The 27,873-nt window shown below is 47.2% G+C and overlaps 2 protein-coding genes across 3 annotated transcripts in view; one reads left to right on the top strand and one right to left on the bottom strand.

Moving 5' to 3' along the window:
• Positions 1-27,873, top strand: part of PI4KA (phosphatidylinositol 4-kinase alpha) — a 98,277-nt gene that overhangs the window by 51,096 nt on the left and 19,308 nt on the right. For both annotated transcript variants that reach the window (XM_059677021.1, XM_059677022.1), the window contains exons 20-32: positions 15,371-15,479; positions 15,832-15,968; positions 16,163-16,296; positions 18,837-18,919; positions 20,168-20,238; positions 20,322-20,446; positions 20,985-21,066; positions 21,311-21,394; positions 22,476-22,565; positions 23,141-23,260; positions 25,064-25,156; positions 26,127-26,283; positions 26,543-26,670. In XM_059677021.1, coding sequence (XP_059533004.1) covers positions 15,371-15,479; positions 15,832-15,968; positions 16,163-16,296; positions 18,837-18,919; positions 20,168-20,238; positions 20,322-20,446; positions 20,985-21,066; positions 21,311-21,394; positions 22,476-22,565; positions 23,141-23,260; positions 25,064-25,156; positions 26,127-26,283; positions 26,543-26,670 — 1,413 coding nt within the window. The remainder of the gene's footprint in view (positions 1-15,370; positions 15,480-15,831; positions 15,969-16,162; positions 16,297-18,836; positions 18,920-20,167; positions 20,239-20,321; positions 20,447-20,984; positions 21,067-21,310; positions 21,395-22,475; positions 22,566-23,140; positions 23,261-25,063; positions 25,157-26,126; positions 26,284-26,542; positions 26,671-27,873) is intronic.
• On the bottom strand, positions 7-11,260 carry SERPIND1 (serpin family D member 1). Its single transcript, XM_059677024.1, has 5 exons — positions 11,164-11,260; positions 7,092-7,966; positions 2,875-3,148; positions 973-1,117; positions 7-285 (listed from the first exon to the last, which is right to left on the bottom strand). Exons 1-5 carry the CDS (start codon positions 11,211-11,213, stop codon positions 94-96), a joined length of 1,536 nt encoding a protein of 511 aa, XP_059533007.1. The 5' UTR covers positions 11,214-11,260; the 3' UTR covers positions 7-93.

Raw genomic sequence — 27,873 nt, 5'->3', positions numbered from 1 at the left:
AAGTCATGATGCTAAACATCTCTGTTCTCATTGTTACAATGAAAGCAGAACTACAGAGTGCCCCCAAAACTTGAGACACCCAGATCTCTATCTTTAAGACTTGGTGGGGTTGGCAACTTTCCCCATGAAGAGCAGGCAGCTGGTGCGGTGCTCATAGACGAGGAACAGGAAGGGGCGGTCGACATTGAAACGGACTTGGGTTGTCAGAGGCATGAAGCCCACCGTCGTAACAGCAGCAGCTTGGGTGCCCTCCTCGTTCACTGTGATGGTACCTTGGTGCTTGAACTGTTGCAAAATGGAAAGGGAAGTTGTCAGATTCTGTCAGTTGGCACACAGAGGGATAGAAGATAGGGCAGAGTTGCATCTTATTCGGGGACTAGGTTGAAATACTATATGCAGGGCACAGACCACAGCTGGTTAGAATGACCCTTGAAATGCTTTCTAATCACCCATCAGATATGGTAATTGTGCTTAGAGGCCATGTTGTTTAAACAACACTTATCTGTAAACTCTAGCATCATAATCATTCTTTCCAGTGGTCACAGTATGAGCAGTCTGTGAGCCAAGACTTATACTCTGGGGTGCACTGGGAGGATTGGGCCTGGAATGCACATGGTTTGGACTGGTGTTTTCTTTTTTTGCAGTGCCTATCACTGGTGTGTTAAGTTCATAGTGCAGTAGTGCAGTGTCTCTGCATGTATTTCACGGGTCTTTCATGATTCGGCTATTTCACAGAGTGGAGTAGCTATTTCACAGAGTGGAGCACACACCTGCTCTCTCTCTGGTGTCAGCAGGAGCTGGGCTCAGCCCCAGGCTGCTTCCTGAAACAGGCCACCCTGCCCACTCAGTGTCTGGCAGACTCAGGGAGAGCAGACCCAGCTTCCCCAACCTGTGAAGTCAGGGCCGGGCTGGAGGAGGCTTTGCGGGGGGAGACCCTGGGGCTGGGTGCAGAGGGCAGAGAGGAGAGGTTACCAGATCGATGAGGATCCTCTGGTCTGAGATTCCTGTCATGTTGCTGCTTTTATCAAACAGCGCCGTGATCCCCATGGACTGCAGGGCCTCCACCAGGTTGTAGTTCTTCTCCAGCTTGAATTTGGGCAAGAGCACCTCTCGAGTTCTGGTCAGACAGTACAAGGGGGCCGAGTTTTATGAACCACAAGTTAAAAGAGTCATGTTTCTTCTTTACATGCACCCAGAGTGGTGCATTTACCACAGAATTGACACAGCACTTGTTAAAATCATATCCTGGTACTGTCACCTGAGGATTTTGGAAAGACCATCTTATTGTAATCCCAGTTACCGAAGACTGAGGCCTGGTTACTGGTGAGTGGTCATTTCCGCAATACTCTGGAGTTCATTTCCTGTCTTCCAGGTTTATGGTTGGAGAAGATGTCTAAAATTACTGTTTGGTCCCTAATTTCAGCCATTTCTTATTTTATTAATTAAGGTCAATGTGCTTAAAAAAAGAACCTGTTATACCAGTCAGTGCTGAGCATTCTTAGTCCTTGCCTCAATTCATTCTGTCCTCAACTGGATTAACAGCAACAATAGTGCCTTTGGAGCCAGATCCAGCCCTCACCGGGATAAAGAGAAGCCCGATGCTATTCCCCTTCTCAAGAGCTTGCTTTCCTTTGAGCAAGCCAAGACTCTCATGTGAAGCAGTGACAACATAAAGATGGTATGTTCATGTCTGACCAGCTATAACAGGGCTAACTACTGGAGCCATCCAAGAAGGGATGTGGAGGAGGGATATTCCTGTGGCCTAGAAGGTTGCCCACTGCTTGAGAGATGGGGACCTCACTGTGTGAACAAAGGCCTGGAGGGAGTGTGAGGCAGTGGTCTAGCGGGGGTGCAAGGGGCCACTAGGCCCCTTGGGAGGGGAGAGAGGAGGAGATGGGAGTAGAGCAGGCTAGATGGATGGGGCTGTGTCCGTGGGCCAGGCCAGGAAGCTGGTCTGTATCCTGTGGGTGGGGGTCCACAGAGTTTATGAGAAGAGGCAGGTGGAGATGGTGTCATGAGAATGCTCTTCTGGCAGCCAGTGCTGGTAGACTGAGGAATGGAAACAGGCCGTTGGTCAGGCTTCTATAGGCTCAGGGTAGAAGGTGGTTAGGAAGCAGGCAAGTACAGAAGGGACATTTTTAAGGAGAAATTGTCAGGGCTTGATGACTAATTGGCTACCTGGGCAAATACCTTCTTCTAAGAGCTTGTTTCTTAGTTTATTACATTTCTTTGTATTCTTGCCTCAAAAGGAGAACCACACCAGATTCACTTCTTAATGTAGGCCTAACCAGTATCCAGTGAGACAGAAATGTAACTTCTTCATTTTCTGCCATCATCCAGTAATAATCTTAGTAACCTGTAGTTTTGACTATGGAGTAATAAATAATAATACAGGAAAATCATGAAAGACGTGTCCTTAATGAGTTAAGAGGACCTCAGGATTTCTTGGGTCGGGGAAGGTCTTTGTTAAACACCTCTCAGGCTCTGGGCACTGTGAGGGATGCTTGACATTGCTTTTCTATTTATTTCCCCCAGCGACCGGGCAGTTATGGGATCACGCTGCTTGTATAGAGGACAAAGCCAGGGCTCAAAGCCACAAAGCAAGTCCATGGCAGAGCCAGGATTGTTTCCAAGCTGTGTCTAAGTCACCTGTCACTAGCTTCTGTCGTTATGGAGAGCAGATGTGTTTTTCACAGAAGCTCTGATTACTTCTCACCGAGCAAGAAGTTTGGGCCGAATTAATCGAGTGGCCCGGTGTGGCAGTTCTTGGGTATTCATGCATACCTTTCCATTTTTCTTAAAATGACCAATGTACTAGTGTTCCCGGTCTCCCTCGGGGTCCTGGAAATCAAAAGGACGCTCAGCCTGAAGTACCTGTTTGTCATGCTTTTTTGCCATCTCTCCACCACCTGGGGCGTCAGCTGTGTCTCGAGGGTCTTCATGCCCGACAGCTTGTGCGGGACCACGATCAGCATGCTGATGCCGCCCACATACTCCAGCTGCAGGACGTCGCAGTCCAGCTCCTGGTCATTTGTCGCCAGGAAGCTCCCCTTGGTCTGCATCATGGAGACCTTGACCACCTCTCGCTCGTTCAGCCTGAAGTTGTGGTTGTGGGTCATTTCCGTTGGGAATTTATTCACCCAGGATCCTATAAAGTCAACAGAAACGGGGCTTTCGTGAAAATGTTCTTTTAGAGCAGTGGTCCTCACACGTAAGCATGCATCAGAAGCCCCTGGAGGGCTTGTTTGGACTGCAGGTCCCACCCCCAGAGTTTCTGATCCCAAAAGTCTGGTTTGGGCCAAGAACTGGCATTTCTCGCTTGTTCCCAGGTGTTGCTGATGCTTCTGGTCTGCAGACCACACTTTGAGAAGCACAGTTTTAGAGGATTCTAAGGTCAGAGCGCTAACATACTTGTAGGAAGCATGGTAATGGGGGAGGAAAAGTAGATTGGAGTAGATTCTGGGTTAGATTCTGACACTAACTAGCTGTAGACCCTAGCACAGTGATGGCGAACCTATGACACGTGTGTCAGAGGTGACACGTGAACTCATTTTTTTGGTTGATTTTTCTTTGTTAAATGGCATTTAAATATATAAAATAAATATCAAGAATATAAGTCTTTGTTTTACTATGGTTGCAAATATCAAAAAATTTCTATATGTGACACGGCACCAGAGTTAAGTTAGGGTTTTTCAAAATGCTGACACGCCGAGCTCAAAAGGTTCGCCATCACTGCCCTAGCAAGACACCTCAGGTGCCTGAGCCTCTCCTCATTCATTTGTAAAGTGAGTAGCTTTTAGCTCATGGCAGATCTGTTTTGGTGGCTTTATCCCTCACACTCTGCAATTCTCTAAGAACTAGCAAGACACGTTGGTGATGCTGCCGTCAAGACCTTCACTTTAGATTTGGGCACAGCGCTATGTATCCAAGAAGAAGTACGTGACTAATTTGGTTCTAGGTTGCTAGTAACTAGTAATGAGGGATGCTTGACAGATGAGAATTGGTGATGTCAGGCATTCTTTTAAGCACCTTTCCTGTATTACCTCATTTTCTCCAGCAGCCATACAGAGGTGGGTGCTTTTTATTATTAGCCCCATTTTACAAATGAGGAAACAGGCACATAACAGAACACCTTCAAGGTTTGCAGCTGGTGGGTAACAGAGCTGAATGAGATAAGCAAGAGGTTCCTTTGCAGGAGGTTAAGTGCCCAGTCAGTCACCGGTGACTGACACTATACTTTCCGTCGGGAAGATAAAACAGGCTGGGCGCTTAACGGGTTAAACACTACCTGCTTCTGATTGTAGCTAAGTTTCCTCCTCCCCGAGCCAGCCTCTGGCCCGGAGTTGCAGCACTATTCACACGGGCAGTTCTCTGTGCTGGGCAGCTGTCCTGCGCATTGTAGGATGCTTAGTGGCATCCCTGGCCCAACTTCTGAAGCTGTTCCTAGATGCCAGGAGTGCTTCCCCCTGCGTCCCAGGTTGTGAAAACCACAGACGTCTCCTGACGTTTGCCCTGGGAGCAGAATTGTCCCCTGGTTGAGAAACACTGTTCTTTCTGCTGAAGCTGTCATGTGTCTCCTGGGATTCTTTTCTTTGACTTCCTGTTGAGGCCGAATCTCTGTTTTATTGTGCTTTACAAAGTGGTTGTAACATTTAAATTAAAATAAAAATAGTAACAAATTTGGGGGCTAGAGATTAAAATTACTCTTTTAGACTCTCCTTTGATAAGCATCCATGAAAGACTGGATGTTACTAGCATTTCTTCCCTCTGACTCCCAGGATTAAATTAAGTGACTGAAGTTTCATTATGATGGCAAAAAGAAGCACCTATATTTGCCACTTTTACACTTTCGAGGACACTGGTTACTGAGTTCAGGAGATTATAAAGTGACCCTCTTAGCTGTTTCTCCATCCCTTTCCAGTTGGGATGGCTTGCTGCTGTGTGTCTGTCTGCTCAGCACCCGGCCAGCCCAATGCAGAGGCTCTTGGGGCCCTGAGGTACCCCACAGACTTGTAGGACTGAAGGCTTTGGTGCACAGATGCTTGCACTGGCCTGTTCTAAAGGCATTCCTAAACAGAATTTAATTACTTATAGAAGTTAAATAATATTATACATACTTAATATATAATATTGAAATCTACAGTTTGACTCTTCCGAATTCATTGAGACTTCCCAGCATGCCATGCACTGGGCTAAAGTGTGGCACCACTGTCTCTTGCAGTGCTGCTCCCAGCCCTGTCAGAATAGGTGTTATCTCTGATAAACGTGAGGAACCACGTCACAGAGATGGTGAATGACTTTCCCAAACCCACACACATAAGGGGTGGTGAAGCCAGGGCTTAGGCCAGCCGTGGGCAAACGATGGTCCGCGGGCCAGATCCGGCCCGTTTGAAATGAATAAAACTAAAAAAAAAAAAAAAAAAAAAAAGACCGTACCCTTTTATGTAATGATGTTTACTTTGAATTTATATTAGTTCACACAAACACTCCATCCATGCTTTTGTTCCGGCCCTCCGGTCCAGTTTAAGAACCCATTGTGGCCCTCGAGTCAAAAAGTTTGCCCACCCCTGGCTTAGACTGCAATCTGCTCACTTCTAAAGCTGCTAGCCAGCAACACAGATATGTCTGTGTACATACATGTAGGTTTCCCCCACTATCCAAAAATAGAGCAGTCCTGTGAAACCCTGTATAAGCCAAAGTGATGTCAAGTGAAGAGGGCCTGTATTCCTTAACTGAAAGAAATCTGAGGAGGATTTTCGCTTTACAGAAAAAGCTGTTGCTATAGTGATGTGGTTCTTTTGTAAAAGTGAAGTGGTAACTTCCAAGAAGTTGTGTGTCTGTCACAAGCCTGTTAGAACTCAGCCTTTGGCCCCACCCCCCACGAGGACAGTGCTGTGCCTGACTCTTGTGGGGAAGGGGGGAAGCCCAGAGTCCCGCTCATTCCTGTGGTCTTGGCTTCCTCAGCGCCCCCTTGCCCACCTAGCAGAATGCCTGCCTGGCACAACTGTTGGGAGGTCTTGGCATAGGCACAGAGCAGTGTGTTGGCCTGTTGAGGGGCGCTGGCCCCGTAGCAGCAGCCAGGAGAGGGCCTTAGTCCTTTGCCTCTCGGGCTGGTGCCTACTAATTCTTGGTGGCAGAGAGGAAAGTGTCACAGAGACCGGTTGTGATGCTGGCTCGTTCCTGTCCCTGCCCTCCAGCCCTCTAGCCTCGTAAGGTAGAGGTTTCTTGTTCAGGTCCCTGAGGGCATTTTAAAGAGAGTCTGGATTTCACAGACCTGTGCCCATTTACTTCTAGGACCCCAGGGTCCTGTGCGTGTATAGTGAGGGGGAGTCGCCTCTGTAAAAAGTGCTTTGGGCCCAGCGTCGACCTATGAACCAGGAGGTCATGGTTCGATCTCCATGTGCAGGAGACAGCCAATCAGTGATTCTCTCTCATCATTGGTGTTTCTATCTATCTCTCCCTCTCCCTTCTCTGATATCATTAAAAAATAATGTGTTTTGGTGTCTGGCCCAGAATAGTTGCTCTAGAAATAATAGTTTATCCGCCCTATGCCTGCCCATTATTAGTGCAGTGTCCCAAAAAGAGTTGTAGGTGTTAATGTCAGTTATTCAAGCTGAATAGTTTTCACTTCAGCCTTTCATCCATATTCCTGCTTACTGAAAATTGGGCAAGGAAATGAAAAAACTGCAGACTGGCCCAATACTAAAAAGGTTTTTGTATTATTTTTTCCAATTTCACAAGGTGCTAGAGATGGCCCTCCTGGGGCGACCCTGGCTCTGTCCCTTACTAGCTTTGCACTCAGAGTGACTTTTTCTTTCTCTGTACTTTGGTGTCTCTGTCTGTAAAATGGGGACGCTAATGATAGTACCAAGCTCCCAATGTTGTGAAGATTCAGTGAGTGTGAAAACACGAAGTTAGTGTCAGCTCCGACTGTCACCTCATCATGATCGTGCCTGTCTCTGTGAGCTGACCTGTGTCTTGGTTTCCTGGATAAATCAGAGCTAGAATATAGTTCTGGCATTCAACCCACCTGCGTGTGTACTAAGAATATGTTGCAACTTTGCTTTGAGAAACTTAAAGCTACTTCTTACCTTTAAAGTAGATGCAGTTTAAAATCATCATCTCAGTGGCTGGGTCTATATTCTCCAGAGCATCTTTGATGAGGCCCTTGGTGAGTTTCAGAATGTGGTTGTTGGTTTTTGATATGAAGGCAGGGTCTGAGAAGTCCGCTGCTTGGGCCTCGGCAAAGTAGTATTCTTTTACTTTAGTTTTGAAGTCATTCAGGATTGGAAACTGCTTCTGGATGTAAAGGTCATTGACTGACCGCAGCGTGTACCCAAAATTCCTCCTGAAGAGGCGATGAGTCAGTTTACGAAAGAGATTATGAATGGTCATGATTTCATACTTGCTGCTGGCATTGACAAAGTCTTTAAAATGCAAAATTGAGTGTACTTGTTCATGAGTCTCCCCCTTCAGGCCCAAGGACAGCATGCCCATGGCGGTGGAAATGCCCACAGGGGCTATGAAGATGTTGTCGGAAGGACTGGCCTGCTCCCTCAGTGCTCGGTAAAGGTTGAAAGCGAACTTGGCATTGAGGATGTTAAGGCGCTGGATCCGGCTCTTGCCGTGGAAGAGCTGGAGGATGTTCCCAGCACTGGCCTCTGAATCTGTGGGTGAAACCACGTCGATGATGTCGATGTAATCGTCATCTTCACTGAATAGCTTCTCCAGATCCAGATAATCCTCGTCCTCCTCTCCCTCTGTGATCCAGTCGTTGGTGACCGTGTTTTCCTTGTGGAAGTCAGCAGCGAGAAGGGGCATGCTCAGGTTTTTGCGATCCACAGACTCAGAACCGTCCCCTCCTTTCTGAAGCTGATCCACCTGGCCATTGTTCCCACACACAGATATTAATATGAGAGAAACAACGAGGGGTTGGAACGGGCATTTCATTTTGGCAGAGCTAAAGCTGGAAGGAAAAACACGACATGTGAGAGTCAGCTTAGCAGACCCCACCCACCTCTGCAGTGCTTACTAGTAGGTAGGAGTCCTGGAGGCTTTGACCCTGGGAGTGCCCGCCTTTAACCATTTTAGGATTATGGATAAAGAGAATCTGGTGAAGATAAGCCGATACTAACATTGCATGCGGACTTCATAAACCTGCCTGAAGGATCCATGGACCTCTACATGAGAATCCCTTCTTTAAAGGTTTGCAGAGAACCGTAACCATCTAGAATCCTGGGGGCTCAAGAGCCCTAGGGAGTTTCTTTTTCATTCATTCACTAAACTTTGTCTCCTATCTTCACACAACCTGTTAGGCACCGGAAGTATAGAGGTCTCCCCCACCCAGGGGCTCACCAGCCAGGTGGGAGGCAGATGTGCACTAAAGAAGGTGGGGTGCGTGATGCAGATCTGGGGTGCAGTGCTGCCTCCTACAATAGGAGTGGGGTACCCAGAGAGTCAGGGAAGCTTCACCAAGAGGTGGGGTGTGAGTGGAGGTGTTGAAAATATGTATGGGCCAGGCTTTCTGAAAACATATATTCTAAAGGTATTTGAAATTTGTGTAGTCATGGAGGATTGGTTTGCAGACGATTTGGAACTTGTCCGTAACAGAGACCCCCTCCAGGCCTCGTGAAATGTGACTGGTGGGCTGAAATGTGTTGGGGCTACAGGCTGCTTGCTGCAGGTGTGCTTTTTTCCTCTGTGTTCAGCTGGCTCCCACCGCTGTCAGGGGAGCTCGGTGTATCTTACTTCACTGCTTATAGCATGGCGTTAGGAATAATCTCACTAGGCATATGGTGAGATTAAAGAGGGGCACTCTCCTTAAGTGAAAAAGATAAATTTTAGTATATACCCTGTGGTAAGTCTGTCTTTATCTACTCATCCTCTGCCTGTTCTAAGAAAGGATTTGACTTGGCTTGCTAAATCAGTTTTGGCTGCCAAATGGCTTTGTCTTTCTCTTACTCATTTCCTGGGTTATTAATTGCATCTCGGCAAACCTTTATTAGATGAGATATTATTTGATGCTTCTGTATTCTATCAGGATGGTGACATTGTTGTAATGTTATATAATTGCACATTATCCCAACTTCTGATCACCCCAAGAAACAGGAGTTGTGACTTATTAAGTTTGTTGTGTGTGTCCCATCTCCTGTTAGATATTTGAGGACCAGAATATCTGCTTCCAGTGGAGGCCAGATAAGAGTTACTGCTCCTGTTAAGTAAATACTCGGACTTGTTAGGCCTGAAGATGGGGCTAATGGTATGGCTACCCCACTTGAAATGTTCTCAGTTTGTTGATGTTGATGTTGCCAGGCACTATACCAGGAACTTTGTCTATGTAACTTCATCCTCACAGCATTTTACAGATCAGGATACTGAGCCTCACCTCCATATGAGTGGCTGTAGCTAGATTGGCACCAAGCTGGATGAACCCTCCCACCCCCTCGTGGCGGAGTACTCTGCCTGTTTGCCCTGGATCACCAGGACTGGTTTCCCTACCCTTCTTAGTCTCTCCCTCCTTGTGTCTTCCCCTACAGTCCTTTTAAAATTACCAGCTCAGCTGTTCTATTTGCAACCGAGGAGAGGCTTTTGAATTGCGTGTTTGGGGGAGGGAAAATCGTAGTCTCCATCTTTGAAAATCCCTGTTGTTTTTTTCATGCAACCCCTCCCCATCCCAAGCATCTAGCTGAGGCTGCAGTGAAACGATTTCTAATGTGTGTGGCTGCAAGCAGAACTAGGCCCAGTTTCCAGATAGAATTTGGCATAGGTATTGATGGCAATACATTTCTAAAAGTTAGGAAAGAAGTAAGTAAGCGACTTGGTGGAAGTCTCCCTACTAGGCTGCACTGAAAAGTATTCTTCTCGGATAAAAACAGGTTAAACAAAATAAACCCAACTTGACTAAATAAGAGTTCAGGCAAAGAAATGTGAGACCTGCCCTAACTGGTTTGGCTCAGTGGATAGAGCATCGACCTGCGGACTCAAGAGTCCCAGGTTCGATTCTGATCAAGGGCATGTACCTTGGTTGCAGGCATATACCCGGTAGGGAATATGCTGGAGGGAGCTGATCGATGTTTCTCTCTCATTGATGTTTCTAACTCTCTATCCCTCTCCCTTCCTCTCTGTAAAAAATCAATAAAATATATTTTAAAAAAAGAAAGAAATGTGAGACCAGATGGCGAGGCAGAGGTGAAAACATTCATGTTTTTATCCTGTGTTCAGATAATATATTCAGAAGCTTTCTTATACCCTGTTCCTGTATTATATGATGAAAAGCCAAAAATAGTTTTCATTATTCCCTTATCAGAGGAAGGAGAAAATATATCTGATATTTCCTATGGATTGAAACTAAGTATCTAAAGGTAAATCTTCCTGTTGTTTTGCCATTTAGTATAATAAGAATTATATAAGACACTTTAAAACATTCACTCGGTTATGTTTAAGTCCAGATTACTGTCTTTGGAGAGAAGCGTTATTTTTGGTTACACGTCAGCGCTTAACACTGGGACACCCTCTTAACACTTGTTCCTCTGACTGTTACCTCCAGGCCCAAACAGGGCAGGGATGATGGGAGAGAAGTAACTGCCTCAAGTTTTAAAAAACCTTTAATTTTGAAATAACTTCAAACTTCCAGAAAAATTCAAAGAACAGCATAGAGAAAAAAGCCTGTGTACCCTTTTTCCAGATGTCATATTTTGGAACAGTGGTTTTATTACTCTTTTTCTCTCTCCATATATATATATGTGTGTGTATATATGTGTGTGTACACACAGGCACACTCATACACCTTTTTTTATCTGAGCCATTTGAGAGTAAGTCCCTTATATTTTGTCTCTCTAACTTTGAATTCTAATGTTCCAGGGAAAAATGCCTGAGAACAAGGATATTCTTATACATCATCACGGTACAGTTATCCAAAGCAAATGACTTAACATAGGTATAATCTTTTCCTACTCTAATTCCTGTTTTTAATTTCATTAATTGTCCCAATAATGTAACTGAAAATTTTTTATAATAAGTAGATTAAAAAATAAAACATTTCCCATTTCTAAGATAGTATAGAACGCTTTTGAAATTGTAGTTTGATAGAGAAATGCACCAGTTGCCCATCTCTAACCACAAATGAGAATTTATAATCAGCAGAAATGTTAGAAACAAACTCACCTCTGTGCTTCTGTGAAGTGTGTTTCAGAGATGAAATCAGCCAAGGTCATCAGCACAATTTCAAAGTGAACTTTGGTGCTGGGCTGTTGTTGCGTATCTTCCAAAGTAAATATGTCCCAAATCAAACACCACTCAACTAGCTTTGTCAGCACATACCCCTCAACTGTGTCTTTGGTTACTGCTGAGTGACTTGTGACTCCTCGGCTCCAGTTCTGGTGTCGCTGGCGTTTTGAATGCATGACTGTCACTGTGTCGATGGGCTGATGGAGCAGTCTCGCTGAAGCCACCGTAGAGATGCTTTTCAGAGCTTGGGGGCTGGGTTACTTCAGGGCTGGTAGCTGTACTGCTTCCATGAAAGTAAAGGTCACTCGTCTGCCCTCTAACTATGAATTCTGCCTCTAGGATGAATTGAAGTGCCTGAGTTCGTCCTGGCCTCCAGGGCTGACATGGCTGTGAGGCAGGCGGGTTCCGTGAGCTCAGTGACAGGGGAAGAGGGAGGATAGATTTGTGACTTACAGCATAGGGAGACCTTTCTTCAGTCAAGGGTCACTGTCTTCTCTGCCAGAATTTGCAGCCCAGTTCTCCTGTCCATTGTAAGACTGCGGAGCAGGGCTTTCCAAACTCAGGTCCACCTAAGCCAGTGGTCGGCAAACCGCGGTTCGCGAGCCACATGCGGCTCTTTGGCCCCTTGAGTGTGGCTCTTCCACAAAATACCACATGTGGGCACGCAGGTACAGTGCGATTGAAACTTCGTGGCCCATGCGCAGAAATCGGTATTCACCTGGGCGAGTCTATTGGCGTTAGAAGAAGTGGGGGTGTCGGTCAGCGCAGGGGAGGCAGCGCGCTCGATTCATGCACGAGTTGAGTGAGCCAGTCAGCCAGCAGTCTCGTTGTGCAGTGGTTAGTGCTAGTCGTGTCCGCAAATTGCGCGCGGGTGACAAAAGTACCTACTCGAAGCATAAAGTTACCTGTATTTTTCCAACCAGCTGCATATCGTACAGGTATTTTTGTCATCAATTTAAGAATAGACGAAACAAGTATACAAGACGAATGTGGATGGGAGAGTTGGAAGAGGTTGACCTCAGCGAATGTACCTCAATCAGATTGAGGACGTTTTTAGCAAAGGCCAGCTTAGAAGTACCCTAATTAAGTTAATAACAATGTACCTACCTATATAGTATAAGTTTAAAAAATTTGGCTCTCAAAAGAAATTTCAATCGTTGTACTGTTGATATTTGACTCTGTTGACTAATGAGTTTGCCAACCACTGACCTAGGCATTCACAATCTGTGGGGCTATGATTTGTTTATTTGTATTTTTTAAAATATATTTTTATTGATTTCAGAGAGGAAGGGAGAGGGAAAGAGAGAGAGATAGAAACATCAGTGATGAGAGAGAATCATTGATCGGCTGCCTCCTGTATGCCCCCCCACTGGGGATCGAGCCTACAACCCAGACATGTGTCCTTGACCAGAATCGAACCTGGGACCCTTCAGTCTGCAGGCCGACGCTCTATCTACTGAGTCATACCGGCTAGGACTGTTTATTTGTTTTTAACTTTGTAATCTAAAATATTATAAGAATATTCTGAATTGTCTGGAAAACCAATTTATGACAGAGCGCTGCTCCCTGATTTCAGTACCCTTGAGTGTGTTTGGTGCTGTCACCCACAGAAGTGAGAGTGAGACTCAGGGCAATCTGCATGTTAAAGGGCTGTCTGTTTTTTGAGTTCAGGACTCAAAAAATGTTGGTTGTCCAGCCAGCATGGCTCAGTGGTTGATTATCAACCTATGAACCAGGAGGTCACAGTTCGATTCCTAGTCAGGGCACATGCCCAGGTTGCGGAATCGATCTCCAGTGTGGGGCATGCAGGAGGCAGCTGATCAATGATTCTTTCTCATCATTGATGTTTCTATATATAGCGCTCTCTCTCTCTCCCTTTCTCTCTGAAATAAATAATACACACACATATATATTTTAAATGTTGGTTGGAACTTGGTCAGCTTTGGCACTTACAGTAGTAGCCCCTCATTAACTGTGCTTTCGTGGCAATGTCCTGTGTGGCACTAGGCTTCTTACATAGGAAGCTAATGTTCATTGATGCCTTCCTTTGCATTCCTCCACCTCCTCAGCCCCTTCCCAGGGTCCACCTGCACCCCTAAGTGTCTCAACTGTCTTCCCAGGGACATAGCATTCTGGTGGCTTTTGAGAAAAAGCTGTTCCTTCTCCCACATAGCATGTTACCAAGTCCTAAGCCAACTCCTGCACCCTCCCAGAGATTGTGAAAAGAACATGTCTAGGGCAGAACTCTAAGAAGTACAGGCAACTTAAGGAAGAACATAGAAACTCCTGTCAATTCAACCATCAGAAATAATTATTAATATGCAGCTGGTATTTCCCCTTCTTTTTCTATTAATATATGTTTATACACATATATTTTAAACCTATATCGTATTACTTATACATATTACTTATACTTATCATATTACGTTTGTGTTTTTTCACTTGAAATATTGTGAATTCTACCTCTGTCACCAAATATTCTTCAAAAATATTTTTAATATACTATAATTTAAATGCCCCCTCAAGGTAGACATGTAATGTTTTTTCTGTTTATTTTGCTGTTATGACAAATATTACATTTTTATGCCTAAATCAGATTTTAAAAATGTTTGTATTGATTTTAGAGAGGGAGAGAGAGAGAGAAACTCGATGTGAGAGAAACATCTACCATGTGCCTTCCTCGGGCACCCTGACCAGGTATGGAACCCACAGCCTGGGCAGGTGACCTGACTGGGAATCGAACTGGTGACCTTTCGGTGCATGGGAAGATGCTCAACCAACGAGCCACACCAACCAGGGCCAGGGTTTTTTCACACTTGATATACAGTTCACATAGCAGGTTCATAATGATTTGATATTTGTACATATTGCAAAATAGTTACCACATTAACATAAATCTCCACAAATAGTTAAAAATTAGATTTTTTTTAGATTTCTAGAGTTGAGATTTTAGGTAAAATGGGGATATTTATAATTTTTATGTATATTACTAAACTAGAGGCCTGGTGCATGAAATTTGTGCATAGGGTCCCTAGGCCTGGCTGTTGATCAGGGTCAATTGTGGCCTTCCGGCTGCTGGCCAGGCCTTCCTTCATTCCACGCCTCCCCCTGGTGGTCAGCGCACACCATAGCAAGCAGTAGAACTCCCAGTCTCCTGGTCAAACACCCACAGGGACACTTTGCATATTAGCATTTTATATGTATAGATAACTTTACAGAAAGTGTTATACCAATTTATAATCTACCAGCCAGTGTGAAAGTGCTGTCCACTCTGCACCCCCAGCAATGGGGATTATCATCTGTCCCACTTCTGTGTCCCTGGCCCGTATTTGGTGCTCATAAGCACAAGCACAGAGTCCCCCTTCACTGTATGGGGGCTCGACATCTATCTGCTGGGGTTCTGTGAGGATCGACTTGTCTAGCAGGCACTGTGCATAGATTTAACCATTTACACACCTGAGGAGCCACTCCCTGCTCCCCACCTGAGGAGTCACTGCCTGGAGCAGGGGTGCAGGGCCTTCAGTCCCTCACTTCTACATCTGCACAGCTCTGCCTCTACCTGTTGCACATGTTGGGATTCTGCTCAAGATTATTGTTTGAAAATTTGGGGTGCTGGAAAAGATTTGAAAGCCACTTCTCTACCACAAGATTTCTCACGATCTCAGTCTCTCCAGTTACATCCTCACCTGAGCCCTCGCCCCAGTTCATTGTTGCCTTCCCCTAAGTATTCCATGCCCTCCACGTTCCCTGGCTTTGAGCTGATGCTGGACGGTCTGCTCTCTGTTCTCTGCCTGGCTAAGTGTACTTGCGTGCTAACATTGAGACTCATGACACTTCTCCAGGAACTCTACCCATTGTGCTTGCTCACCTGCCTCTAAATTAGGCAGAAAGACCTTAAAGTGCAGAAATGGTGTTTTTCACCTCCCGGTGAAAATTAGCTAATAAATGTTTGCTGAATGAATGAACGTTAACCGGGGAACTTACCAAGTGTTGGTTGCTGCTCATTATGCCTTTTCCTATCCAGTCTAATGGACAGGTTCCTGAGGATGCTCTTGAAGAATGAATCTGTGGTTGATTTCACTTCTGTAGGTTTTAGGGTTTTTTGAGTAAATAACCTTTTCTCCCTCTCTCCTTGGCACATCAGCTTACCCGACGGTTGCCGCCCATCAAGGAAGCTAAGCCACGGTTGCAGAAGCTCTTCCGGGACTTCTGGCTCTATTCTGTTCTGATGGGATTCGCCGTGGAGGGGTCAGGTAGGGGCATGTCCACTTTTCCAGGGAAGACAGCGTGCAGAGTGAAAACAAAGGTGAGGTAAGCCTCAACCTATTTTGACTGTGCACACATTTTAAATTAGCCCAATGCAGCTGCTGCTTCCTACAAGTATTTGCAAATGTTACACCTCCCAGATGTGGTTTAGGGTCCTGAGACTACCACATAGCTTAGGAAAAACTTGTGTAAGTTATCCAAAAGATTTGTATCTATGCCAAATTTTGGGAAAAACTGACTTAAACAAGGGACCCATGACTCTAGAAATTGCCAGTGTCAACCCCACCGTAGGGCTTCATGACCAGGGCTGTCATCTCACTCCTGTGCATTCTCTTCCAGGACTCTGGCCAGAAGAATGGTACGAGGGGGTCTGTGAAATAGCTACCAAGTCCCCCCTGCTCACCTTTCCCAGCAAAGAGCCACTGCGGTCTGTCCTCCAGTATAACTCGGCCATGAAAAACGACACAGTCACCCCCGTAAGGATTCTTGCCCTCCCAAGGGCAGATGGTGCAGCACAGGGCTTTTGCTGAGCAGTCTTGAATAATTAGAGCAGGTCCTTTCATTTAACATGAAATAGCCAGGATCAGCCCCTGGGGTTTGTGTCTCCTGGGGGCGGGCTAGCTTCCCCTCCAGAGCCCACGTGAGACCTCAAGTGTTCATTTCCCTCTAGGCTGAACTGAATGAGCTGCGCAGCACCATCATCAACCTGCTGGATCCTGCCCCCGAAGTGTCTGCCCTCATCAACAAGCTGGACTTTGCCATGTCCACCTATCTCCTGTCTGTGTACCGGCTGGAGTATATGAGGTAGACAAGCCTTCACCTCCCGCACATCCACATTTGCGCTGGTTTACGTTTTCGCACCTTCCAGGCATGGGACTTGCATGGAACTTTTTTTCAATCCCTACCAAGATATGCAAGCTTTCTTAAAAACAAACAGAGCACTCCCTTTGTCAGGCTGTTGACTTGGCTGGCAGACGAAGGCTGAGGGGACCAGCCCACAGCGGCTCCCATGAGCACCAAACATGTAATCATTGCCCAGGTGTCTAAACTCTGGTGTTATCCTTTTCCCAGAGGGAATCGGCTTCTGAGCAATCACAGTAGATGCTGCAAACTCAGTCCAGTTGCCTGGGAGAGGGCCCTGTTGGAAACCAGCCCTCACCGAGACACCCATTCAGCTGGCTTCCAGGATCACAGTAGAGTACAAACAGGAAATGGGAAGGTGCCTGTCCAAAATAATCCCATAGGTGGCCTGATGCTTGGGATGCATCATAGCCACAGCGGACCTAACAGCTATAATAATTGTAATGATCTATAGTTGTCATCATGACAATATCAGTGTTAGCCTGGACTGAGTGACTTAGTGCATTTACATGCTCTTCAACAAGCCTATGAGGTAGGCACTCATACCCATTTTGCACATTAGTTAGTTGCAGTTAAGTGAGACTAAGCAGTTAGTTGCCCAAGGTAATAATCCCTAATTGAGATTGAAACATATGTAGTCTCTTAAGCACTGTATCATGTTGCCTCTCGTAAATGAAGGCTGGAAGAAGCAGCCAGGATGCTCAGAATTCAGCTGTCTATGGCTGCCATTATGGATGCTACAGACCACTGAGATAAGACTGAGGCATGCTGCCCTGTAGCCAAATACACGAGCCACAGAGTGATGCATCCATCACCAAAAAAGGTCGGATTACACTTAGCCTGTTTAAGTCACAGGATAGAATATCATAGAATAATGTCTTTCTCAAATGGTTTGGAAAAGAAAATATTAATTCTTAAAAGGAAAGATATTTGGGTAACACAATTATTTTACCCTTATTTGGTGCTACAAAACCTTCTGGTAAAAAGTCATACTTGAAAGCTCAACGTGTAAAATAGATTAAGGCAGCCTGAGGACCCCACAGCAGAGCAGAATTTAAAAACGAGTGACTCATTCTTCCCAGAGTCCCACACAGAGCTAAGGGAGTTTTGACTTGCTTTTCTTTTTTTCATTGTGATTGTTTTTTGTTTTGTTACAAAAGTAATATGAGAACATTACACAAAAACTTGGATATAAGTAGAGGGGTGAAAAAACCCTGATCTCGCCACCATCCCCTATGTACAATAATACATTTTTAAAGAAAAACAAGTCATACCAGATGTGTGGCTACAACAGATGCTCTCAATCTCATATACCTGCTGCAGGAAGGGCTGTCTCCTGCTTCCTCACAAGTGTGCCCATGAATGGTGAGCTCAGGCTCTCTGTCAGGCTGTTGACTTGGCTGGCAGACGAAGGCTGAGGGGACCAGCCCACAGCGGCTCCCATGAGCCCAGCTCCTGCCGTGTGCTGCCTGCCAGTCCCCAAGACCCTCTGTTAGAACAGAGAAGCAAACCTGAAGCCTTTATTCAAGAACCTGGCTCAGATTCTCAGCCACTAGTTATTGGGAGAACTAGTAAAAATGTGAGAAATTGTGTTGAAGCTGTGTGCACATGAACACTCGAAACCGCATATGCCTAAAGCCACCAAGCTTGACCCCCTGAAGCATAACTGTCTAAAGGTGGGTGCCCACAGACACTGAGGAGCGCTGGCCTGTGTTTGTGCCTGCACTCTCCCTGTGGAGCCCCCCAAACTCTGAACAGCTCATCACAGGGGCCACAGTTCAAGCTCATGCCTTTCTTTCCTTTCTCTTTTTCCCCAAGGTTAAAGGTATTTTTTATTCTAAAAATAAAAATGTTCAAGGTGCATAAAGTGAAACAGAGAATAAAAACATTGGGATAATAGAGGAGATGCTAAAGATGAAAAATACAAGCATCACTTTCCTGGCCCTGAATCCTTAGATACCTACTGTTGATAGCCTCTTACTTTCCCTTCTAGAAACCTTCTGTGCATATGCAAGCATGTGTGTCCTACACGTTCACCAAGCACACAGAGGCCTTTAGGAAACTCGTTTCCCCCACACCTTGCTCTTCTCATCTAACCGTTTGTCTTGGGTTTTTCTCTGTAGCGGCACATACAGCGACGCCTCTCGTTTTGGTGGCTGTGTGATGTGCCAGTGGATGGATGTACTCTGGTTTATCTGACCCGTCTCCTGATGATGGATATTCAGCCAGAGCTATTAGGAGAATCCTCATGCATATAACCCCTAAGATCTGTCACTACTGGTGGGCTGCTGGGGGGAACAGGGTGGGAATGGTATGGTAGGTGGTGGACATCACCCTTCAGGAAGTCCATGTCAGCATTTCTCCCTCTAAATGGCATAGGCCATCTATTCTCATAGCCTCACCATTCCTGAGCAGTATCTAGTCTGTGACAGGGAAGGCCTGGATTTTTCAAAATTTACTCAAAGCTGTTCTCTCCTTGTTAGGGTTTTGCGCTCAACAGATCCCGACCGCTTCCAGGTCATGTTCTGCTACTTTGAGGATAAAGCTATTCAGAAAGACAAGTCTGGTAAGTTTATTATTGTGGTACTTGTGTGATGAACTGAGCTTTATAAGGTAAAAAGGAATACTACTCCCTATTTTCTGTCTGTGTGGAAAGATCAATATAAAACATATAACCTTAAAAAATACATGTCTTTGTGACTCTGCCACTACTGCAAGAGGCCTAAGAGCAGAAAGAGCATCACTCTTGCCACCATCAATGCTCAAGTGTGCTCCAGCCCCCAGATTCCAGCCCCTGAAACTCTCCTCTGCTCAAAGGATCCTGGGCTCCTTAGAGGGTCGTTGTTGGACCAGGAGCATCTTGTTGCCAAGGAACAGTCATGCCTTTTAAAGTCCAGAGCAGAACCAATTTAAAGGGACTCCCAAAAGAAAAATTATCAAATTTGAACATGAATAAAATATTTTTATTATTTTGCTTAAAAGAAAATCACATATACTAGGGTGTGTGTGTGTGTGTGTGTGTGTGTGTGTGTAAAATATTAGTTTCTTCCATTAAGTATTTGTGAGATAAAGACATGCAGTTTCCATTGTAATCAGGAAAGAGCTATACCGTCTAGGGAAGAAGGTCATGCCTGGTCTCAGAGAGGGACCAGGTAGAAAGGGCAGGTGATGGACAAAGCATCCTACCAAGTAGCCAGTTAGAAATGCTCCCTTAGCCAAGCGAGAGCGTGGTGTGGTCACAGCCCCTGTTCCTCACTGTGAAGGGCTCCTTGGTAGTCCTGCAGGTTATGAGGAGACCACAAGTGTTTCCCAGGACACTGTCAGGCCAGACCAGGCCCTGATATGATGCAAGGAGGAGGGCATTTAACTTCTGTGCTGTTTTCCTTGGTCTAATCATGAGCAAATATCAGATAGACCTAAATTGAGGACCCTCCTACACAATACCTGTGCTCTTCAGAAATGTCAAGATCATTCAAGACAAGAACAGATTGAGGAATCAACATAGATTGGGGGAGACCAAGGAGACACGATGGGTAAATGCCATGTGGCGTCCTGGATTGGATCCTGGAACAGAAAAGGGATACATGCTAGTGGGAAAATTGGAGAAATCCATATAAAGCCTGAAGTTTAGGAAATCATATTGTATCAATTTCCAATTCTTAGTTTTGACAAATGCAATGTTAATATCGGGGGAAGCTGGGTGGAGGGTGTGTGGGAACTCCTCAGTAAGTCTAAAATTATGTCCAAACAAAACATTTGACAGTAGCTGGGGTTGGTCCCTTTCTGTTGATGCTCCTGACCCTTCTTGTTTCAGGGATGATGCAGTGTGTGATCGCCGTCGCAGACAAAGTGTTTGAAGCCTTCCTAAACATGATGGCGGATAAAGTAAGCCTTGTCAGAGAGCCAGCACGTGTTTGCCAGGGGCACACGGAGGGCGCCTGCTGTACCTGTCTCTTCTGACTCTCCAGGCAAAGACCAAAGAGAATGAGGAGGAGCTGGAGCGGCACGCGCAGTTCCTCTTGGTGAACTTCAACCACATTCACAAGAGGATACGGAGGGTGGCGGACAAGTACCTGTCTGGCCTGGTGGATAAGTACGCACATTTTCCTTTTAATGCTCTGTGTGTGTGTACACATATACCTGGGTGATCTCGATACATTATCAGTCCAGAAAAAAATGGAGTCAGAATTAAAGCTTTCAAAGCGATGCAGCCTCCCAAGAGTGCTGGCGTTTGCTGGAGCCACTACGAGTCACAGCTGTGCAGCCTGTCCCCTCCACCCGGGGGCCCCTCTCCAGGAGCAGATCTTCTGTGTCATACAAATACTGCCATTTTGCCAAGATGAGAAAACATCAAGGAGCCCTGGTCCTAAAAGAGAAGGCTCCCTTGGGGAATGGGGAGTGTGGCCTGGCCATTGGGTAACCAAGACAATCGTTGGAAGCAGGTCACTTGGCCCTGAGCAATGGGACTAGCAGGAGCCTGGGAGCTTTTTTGACTGGTGCTCTGCCTTGGAAGCCTCCTGACCTCTGACCCTCAGCTGGGCAGCCAGAAGTGGGACTCTCAGCCTCCCTTTAAGGAACGTGGGTGCCCTAAGATTTGGCTCCTGGTCCCTGAAAAGTGACTCTCGGTGCAGGTTTCCCCACTTGCTATGGAGCGGGACGGTGCTGAAGACCATGCTGGACATCCTCCAGACCCTGTCCCTGTCGCTGAGTGCAGTAAGTGTCCCTGCCCACCATACGCTGAGCCTGATTCGTGCTCCAAGTGGCTTAATTGGGGGTGGGAAGCCCAAATCCTACCCTGACCTTTCCCAGTAAGCCACAGCAAGTTGGAAGCCTAGCACAGACGGGAGGAGTTGGGGGAAGGAAGGCAAACGCTCTGCTGCCTGGCGTCCCTGGAGGCACAGCTCGGCAGGGCAGCTGGGGGAAGGCTGTTGGAAGAGGAAGTCCTTTGTGCTTTCAGGATATTCACAAGGACCAGCCTTACTACAGCATCCCCGACGCCCCCTATCGGATCACCGTTCCTGACACATGCGAAGCCCGGGAGGTAGGCCCAGAGCGGTCCCTTCTTAAGGGCCGTTTCACTGCCATCATCTGTGTCTTAGGGCCAGCATGTTCCGCACAGCATGTCATTCAGTCTCCCGCAGTCTGAGGTGTGAGCAGTATGCGCCCTATCCCTCAGTTGCCAGGGTCGCACAGTATGAATGGGTGCCAGCTCACTCCCAGGTCCGTCTGCCACTCAGCCGTGCTGGTTCGCAGCTCTTTTCTTGGTTCAACTGCCAAACAGGTTTTCAGCTACCTGTCAGCTTACAGCATCTTAACGCTAATGAGCAAGCATGACTTTGAGAGGAGCTTTACTGCTCTGAGATCTGACGTAGAGCCCTCACTGTGGCAGATGTGAGACCATGCTGGGGCTGGTCACGTTCCAACCTCAGGGCCTCCCAGCCAAACCAGCTGCCAACAGGGACTTCCCCATGTGCAGTAGTGAGGTCCCTGTGATGGCTTTTACCTCCCTGGACCTTCCTGCTCCTCAGTCACTAACTCAGGACTTACGTTGCAAAGTAGCTGTGTGATGTGCTGTGAGTGTGGGCTCTGCCACACAGCCTCATGCAAGGATTACAGACCAGATGTGTGCGGGTTCCCTGTACCCAGGAGCCTTGGTGTTGGAGCACAGTCCCTCCGTTGGTTTGCTATGGCTGCCATAACAAAGTATCACAGACTGGGTGGTTTAAATAACAAGGATGTATTTTCACATATTTCTGGAGACTGAAGTTTGAGATCAAGGTGGTGGCAGTGTTGATGTCTTCTGGAGCTCTCTCCTTGGTTGGTGGATGGCTTCTTCTCCCTGCATTCTCACATGTTTGTTCCTCCGTACATGACTATGTCTTCATCTGCTCTTCTTACAAGGACACCAGTCCTGTTGGAGTAGGGCCCACGCTGATCCCATTTGAATGTGATCACTTTGTTGAAGACCCTGGCTCCAGTTAGTTACATTCTGAAGTGCTGGGGGTTAGAGCTTCCACATGGATGTGGGGGGACCCAATTGGGCCATAGCTATCCACAGTGTATGGTGGGGTCCTCTGACAGCCCAGATACCCTGACCTCGGGTTGATCACACCTCTTTTCAGAGCATCGTGAAGGACTTTGCTGCGCGCTGTGAAATGATCCTACAAGAGGCGATGAAGTGGGCACCTACAGTCACCAAATCCCACCTGCAGGTACATTTTAAAAATCATCAAAAAGCAATCTTGATAAGCTCTTTCAAACCATCCAAAGAGCTTTACACAATCACAGTATGGACAGCACTCGTGTGAACAAACCGACCAAGCATTAGTTTAGTGCCTGAGAATAATGGGAGCAGGTTGTGGGGTAAGTGTGCTGTTTGGGGGTGAGGGAGGCCAGTGGATCAAATCTGTGCCTTCCTCTGTCCGCACGCCGCCCCATCAGCAGGGCTGCTCGGCAGTAGAACTGCCAAACTGCCTGGGTGTGGATGGCAGGACCAGGCCCTGCAGCTGTTTGCCCAGCACTTGGCAGATAGCAAATGCTCCCAAGGAATCAGTGTTCCTCTCACATTTGCTGTGTGCCAGCCGCTCTGGGGACCAGCTTTGTCCTTGTTCACCTGGAAGCAGCAGCCAGTCAGAGGGGGGCGCTTTCTCACTCCCTGAGGGCCCCACAGCTGTTGGGAGGGGGCAGACCCGGCCCTGGAACCAGCGTTTGCTTTACTACCTCACACCTCAGTTTATCAAGTGTTGTTTTTACCTTTAAAGTAAAACAGCATTTTCCCCTATTCCAGGAATATCTGAACAAACATCAGAACTGGGTGTCGGGACTGTCCCAGCACACGGGGCTGGCCATGGCCACCGAGAGCATTCTTCACTTCGCCAGCTACAACAAGCAGAACACGACTCTCGGGGTACGTGAAGGGGCTCACTGCTCCCCAGGAGCACTGTGTCAGGGAAGGACCAGTGTGGGGAAGGGCCAACGCTGATGAGTATTTTCATGAAAGCCACCTGGGCACCCACAGCTGCCTGTGTGAGGCGCTCAGAGTGTCTGTTGGTAGATCGGAATCTTGAGAGAGCTCCCCAGCTTCAGAGAGCAGCTGCTCAGTCACGCAGGCATTTCCTCACTGTCTCCTGTTTTGAAAATACGGACTGATGGAGGTAAGCTTGATTCACTCATGAGGTCAGATTTGGATTTCTGCGGGTCCACATCCTTAAGGAAGGAAATGATCTGTGGTAGACACATCAGCGCCGTTTATAGTCGTGTGGACTTTGGACAACGCGCAGTGCCTGCTGAGCTGCATGTAGGTCTTCAGCTTCGTCTTGTTCTGCTCGAGATTAATTCAGAGGACAGCATGTCCAGGGTAGTGCTTTCTGAAGTAAGTTAGGGCCTAGGATCAAAGTAGGGTTGAGAACAGGTGATCTGACAGTTGCACTTTGTTGTCTCCCAACCTCAGGGCCCAGCAGGGGCTCTGTGCTCCCTTGGTGCTTCTTAACTCTCTCAGGGTGGTGGGGAGGCTGCCTGCCTCTCTCTTAAGGATTAATTGTGGTGGAGGTGCCGCACCAGGGAGGGAGGCCGCAGGACTGCCTGTGACCTCGGAGGAAGGGAGGAGCCCATTAGCAGAGCCAGAGGAGGCCAGTGTCTGTTTACCCATGTCATCCTCGGAGCACTCACCTCAGGTCACTGTGTTTTCTCTGAAGAAAAAAGCATCTCGACACAGACAGCAGAGGCCAAGCTGCCACGCACAGGCCTTCCTGCTCCTGCAGGGCCCAGTGGCATTGGCTCAGCTCCCCAACCTCAGTCTCTCCACCAATCCGAGGACACAGGCAGCAGCCAGAAGCAGGGCCCACAGACTAAGAATGCATGTGACAACTTGTAGTCTTTCTCTAGCCTCTAGCCAGCTGACTTGTAAGAGATTTTGCCTAAAAGACTTAAATATTATTCTTTAGAAAATTAGGTTTTCCCTTTTCTGTTGCTAAAGACAAAAGGATACTTTTTGTGTTGCTGATTGTTGCTGTGCTGGAGATCCTGGCATAGGTGCCCTGCTCCATGGGAAGCAAAGAAGTCCGCACGCCCACGGCACTCCATCACACGGCAGTCAGGGAGCCGTCTCCGAGTTACAGAGAGGAGTCCCCGAGACCCGGAGTCCTAGAGGGGTGGGAGGTGGGCTAGGGCCTGAGGCTGCAGCAGAGGAAGTGGGGGGATGTTTTCCCACTCTGTGGGTTGTCTCCACTCAGTGTGCCCCTTTCCATCAGCAGCAAGTGGATGTCTCAGAGCTTTTACTGGCTCTGTTGCTGCTCTCACTTCAGGCACCCTCTACCTTCTCTAAGTCACATTCACACACCAGCACCATCGCAGAGGGGGCATCCCGTGACCATTAACTTCACAACATGGCTGTTGCAGTTAACGGTGATTTCATGGCAATCAGGTGATTGTTTCTACTGCAAAGGCCTGTGCACCACTGGGTGACAGTGGTCAGGATGGCCTTCCAGAGAAATTTTTCATGCTAAAAAAATTTTTTTAATCATTTTTCATGGGACATAACAGACTAGAGGGTCTTCTAAAGTAGTTCATTTTACTGACTTTCCAGCACTAAAGATTTTTAATAACCCCTGGGTCTGAACCTGACTTCTTAATTGGACTTAGGTTTAGCCATGGTAAACATGAGGAAAACACAGTGCTATGGTCTGAAGTAATTATTGATATTTGTCTGTAGGCAACTCAGCTCACCGAGCGCCCAGCCTGTGTGAAGAAAGATTACTCCAACTTCATGGCGTCGCTGAATCTGCGCAACCGCTATGCGGGCGAGGTACTCCTTCTGCCCTGTGTCCGAGGCCCTTCAGAGTGTCCTCTTGTTCTGATGTCAGTCAGCTTCTTCCCAATAGAAAATGAGTAGGGAGTCTGGTAAATATGGAACTCGCTTGTTTTAGGTGGACTTGAAGGCTGGCCCCTGGGACCATTAGCACAGCCTGGAGCATGTATGACAGTCACTCACCACACTGGCTATACTGAAGCATTCGATTTTTCTTGTTGTTTTCTTAATATGTTTTTACTGATTTTAGAGAGGAAGGGAGATAGAGAGATGGAAACATCAGTGAGAGAAAGAATGACCAGCTGCCTCCTGCACGCTGACCTGATGTCCTGTATAGTGAGGCTGATTTTGTTGAGTCACTGATTGATTCTGAAGGAACTTTATTCAACCCACATGCACACAGAGCTATGGGAGCCAGACCCCAGGCTCAGTGCTGGAATACAAAGATTATAAGACCAGGTCCCTGCCCTCAAAGACCATCTAGAATGGTGGGGAACACTAACATACATTTCTTTTTTTTTAATTCCTCACCTGAGGATATTTTTTCCATTGATCTTTAGAGGGATAGTGGAAGGGAGGGAGGAGGCGGGGCGGGGGGGGCACACACACATTGACTGGTGGCCTCCCACACGTACCCCATGGGGGCTGGGAATCAAACCTGCAACTGAGGTATGTGCCTTTGACCAGGAATCGAACCTGCAACCCTTTGGTCCCTGGGCTGATGCTCTAACCGTGGAGCCAAACAGGCCAGGGCTCACACACATTTCTAAGAGAATTTCCCCAAAATCTCTGAGCAGTGGTAGCATCGCTGACGTCAGCCTGTCACTCTGCATGCATACCGTGGGCTCTAGTTTGGGGCAGTGAAGCATCCTTTGGTCCTGCCTTGATTGTGGTTAGGTGGCTGCCGGGGCCTCACCCATGTGCCTGAGTTACGCACGCCTCTGCTGACATAGCACGCTTCTTGTAGGTGTATGGAATGATTCAGTTCTCCGATGCCACAGGCCAGATATCTGACCTGAACAAAATGATGGTCCAGGAGCTGAACACAGCACTAGACCTCAGTAATCCTCAGCCCTACACACAGGCCATGTTCAAGCTGACGGCGATGCTCATCAGCAGCAAAGGTAAGGGACCAGCCCTGTGGACCTCTGGGCTCATTTGTAAACAAATTGGTGGCATCCATTATCCTTAGTGAATTGGAGTTCTGGCTGAAGAAAGAGCTGGAGCTCCCCCAGTAGAGATCCCTGTGGCCTCTCTGGTGGGTAGAAGTAAAGAAAAGGCCATCGTTGTCCCAGCTGATGCTGACTGACCATCTTGCTCACCTGGGGAGGCCATGGGGTTTAGCTCATGTTCAAGGCCTCTGAACAGTGTGTTTGGTTCCAGATTGTGACCCACAGCTTCTCCATCATTTGTGTTGGGGTCCCCTCCGGATGTTCAATGAGCATGGCATGGAGACTGCCCTGGCCTGCTGGGAGTGGCTGCTGGCCGGCAAGAACGGAGTGGAAGTGCCGGTAGGACACCGGGGTCATCTAAGGGTGGGTGGGGTGAGAGATAGAGAGAACTTATCCTCAGCTGATGAGCTTGGAGACCCTGGCAAGCCCTTTACCCTCTGGGGCTTCAGCCTTCTTATGTGTGAGTGTGTGGTTTTTTAAAAAAATATGTTTTTATTGATTTCAGAGAGGAAGGGAGGGAGAGAGAAACATCAATGATGAGAGAATCATTGATTGGCTGCCTCCTGCACGCCCCCTTCTGGGGATCGAGCCTGCAACCCGGACATGTGCCCTGAGTGGCAGTCGAACCCGGGACCCTTCAGTCCGCAGGCCAACGGTCTATCCACTGAGCCAAACCAGCTGGGGGGAGAGTGTGATATTAATGCCTGCACACAGGACTGTCATATGTTAAAAGCATGCCAGTGGTGCCTCGAAGTTGTTATTTTTCCAAAACTCAGTAGGGGGAGCCATTTCTCTGAGATTGGAACACCTATCAACATTTGAAATGGTTGTGTTTGTCGACAGGGATACTTCTCTGGGACTGCTAATTTTGGGAGGAGCAGCCTTCCTTGTGTCCGTTTTTCTGAAGTTGCTACTGGAGCGGGCCCACAGGGGCTTGCCTTAGCTGTCCCCTGCCCACACTACCTAGAATGTCACATACACCCTCATTCACGCTCCCGAGCCTCTTCATGGCTGTTTTCCCCTTAGCAGAGATCAGGGTCCACTGTCTATAGCTTGCTTTTCTCGTCATCTCTGGCCCCACAGTAGACTAGGTGGATGTGTTTGTCTTGTTCATACTCCATTCCCAGAGCCTAGAAGGCCCTGGCCAGAGGCAGTGACCAGGACATGCTTATCAAACAAATGAGTGATTGTGCTGGGGCTCATTGGTCCTGGTGGCCCTGCTGTTTCTTCATATATTGCAGGAGTGGGGAACCTTTTTTCTGCCAAGGGCCATTGGGATATTTATAACATCAATCGAGGGCCATACAAAATTATCAACTTAAAAATTAGCCTGCTATATTTGGTCAAAAATTTAATTAACTCACCCCTAATGCCTTATCAGGGCCAAACCGAATGATTTATTGGACCTTATACGGCCCACGGGCCGGATGCCCCCGTCCCCCACCCCCGATCTATTGTAACACTTACCTATCTCTGCAGGAAACAGAAACCAAGAGCAGTGCCTTGACCAATGGAAGTGTGTTCTTCTCTGTTGTGGGCAGT

This window comes from Myotis daubentonii, chromosome 19 (genome assembly GCF_963259705.1).
Source record: "Myotis daubentonii chromosome 19, mMyoDau2.1, whole genome shotgun sequence".
NCBI lineage: Eukaryota > Metazoa > Chordata > Mammalia > Chiroptera > Vespertilionidae > Myotis > Myotis daubentonii.
This window is presented reverse-complemented; position numbering and strand designations above follow the sequence as displayed.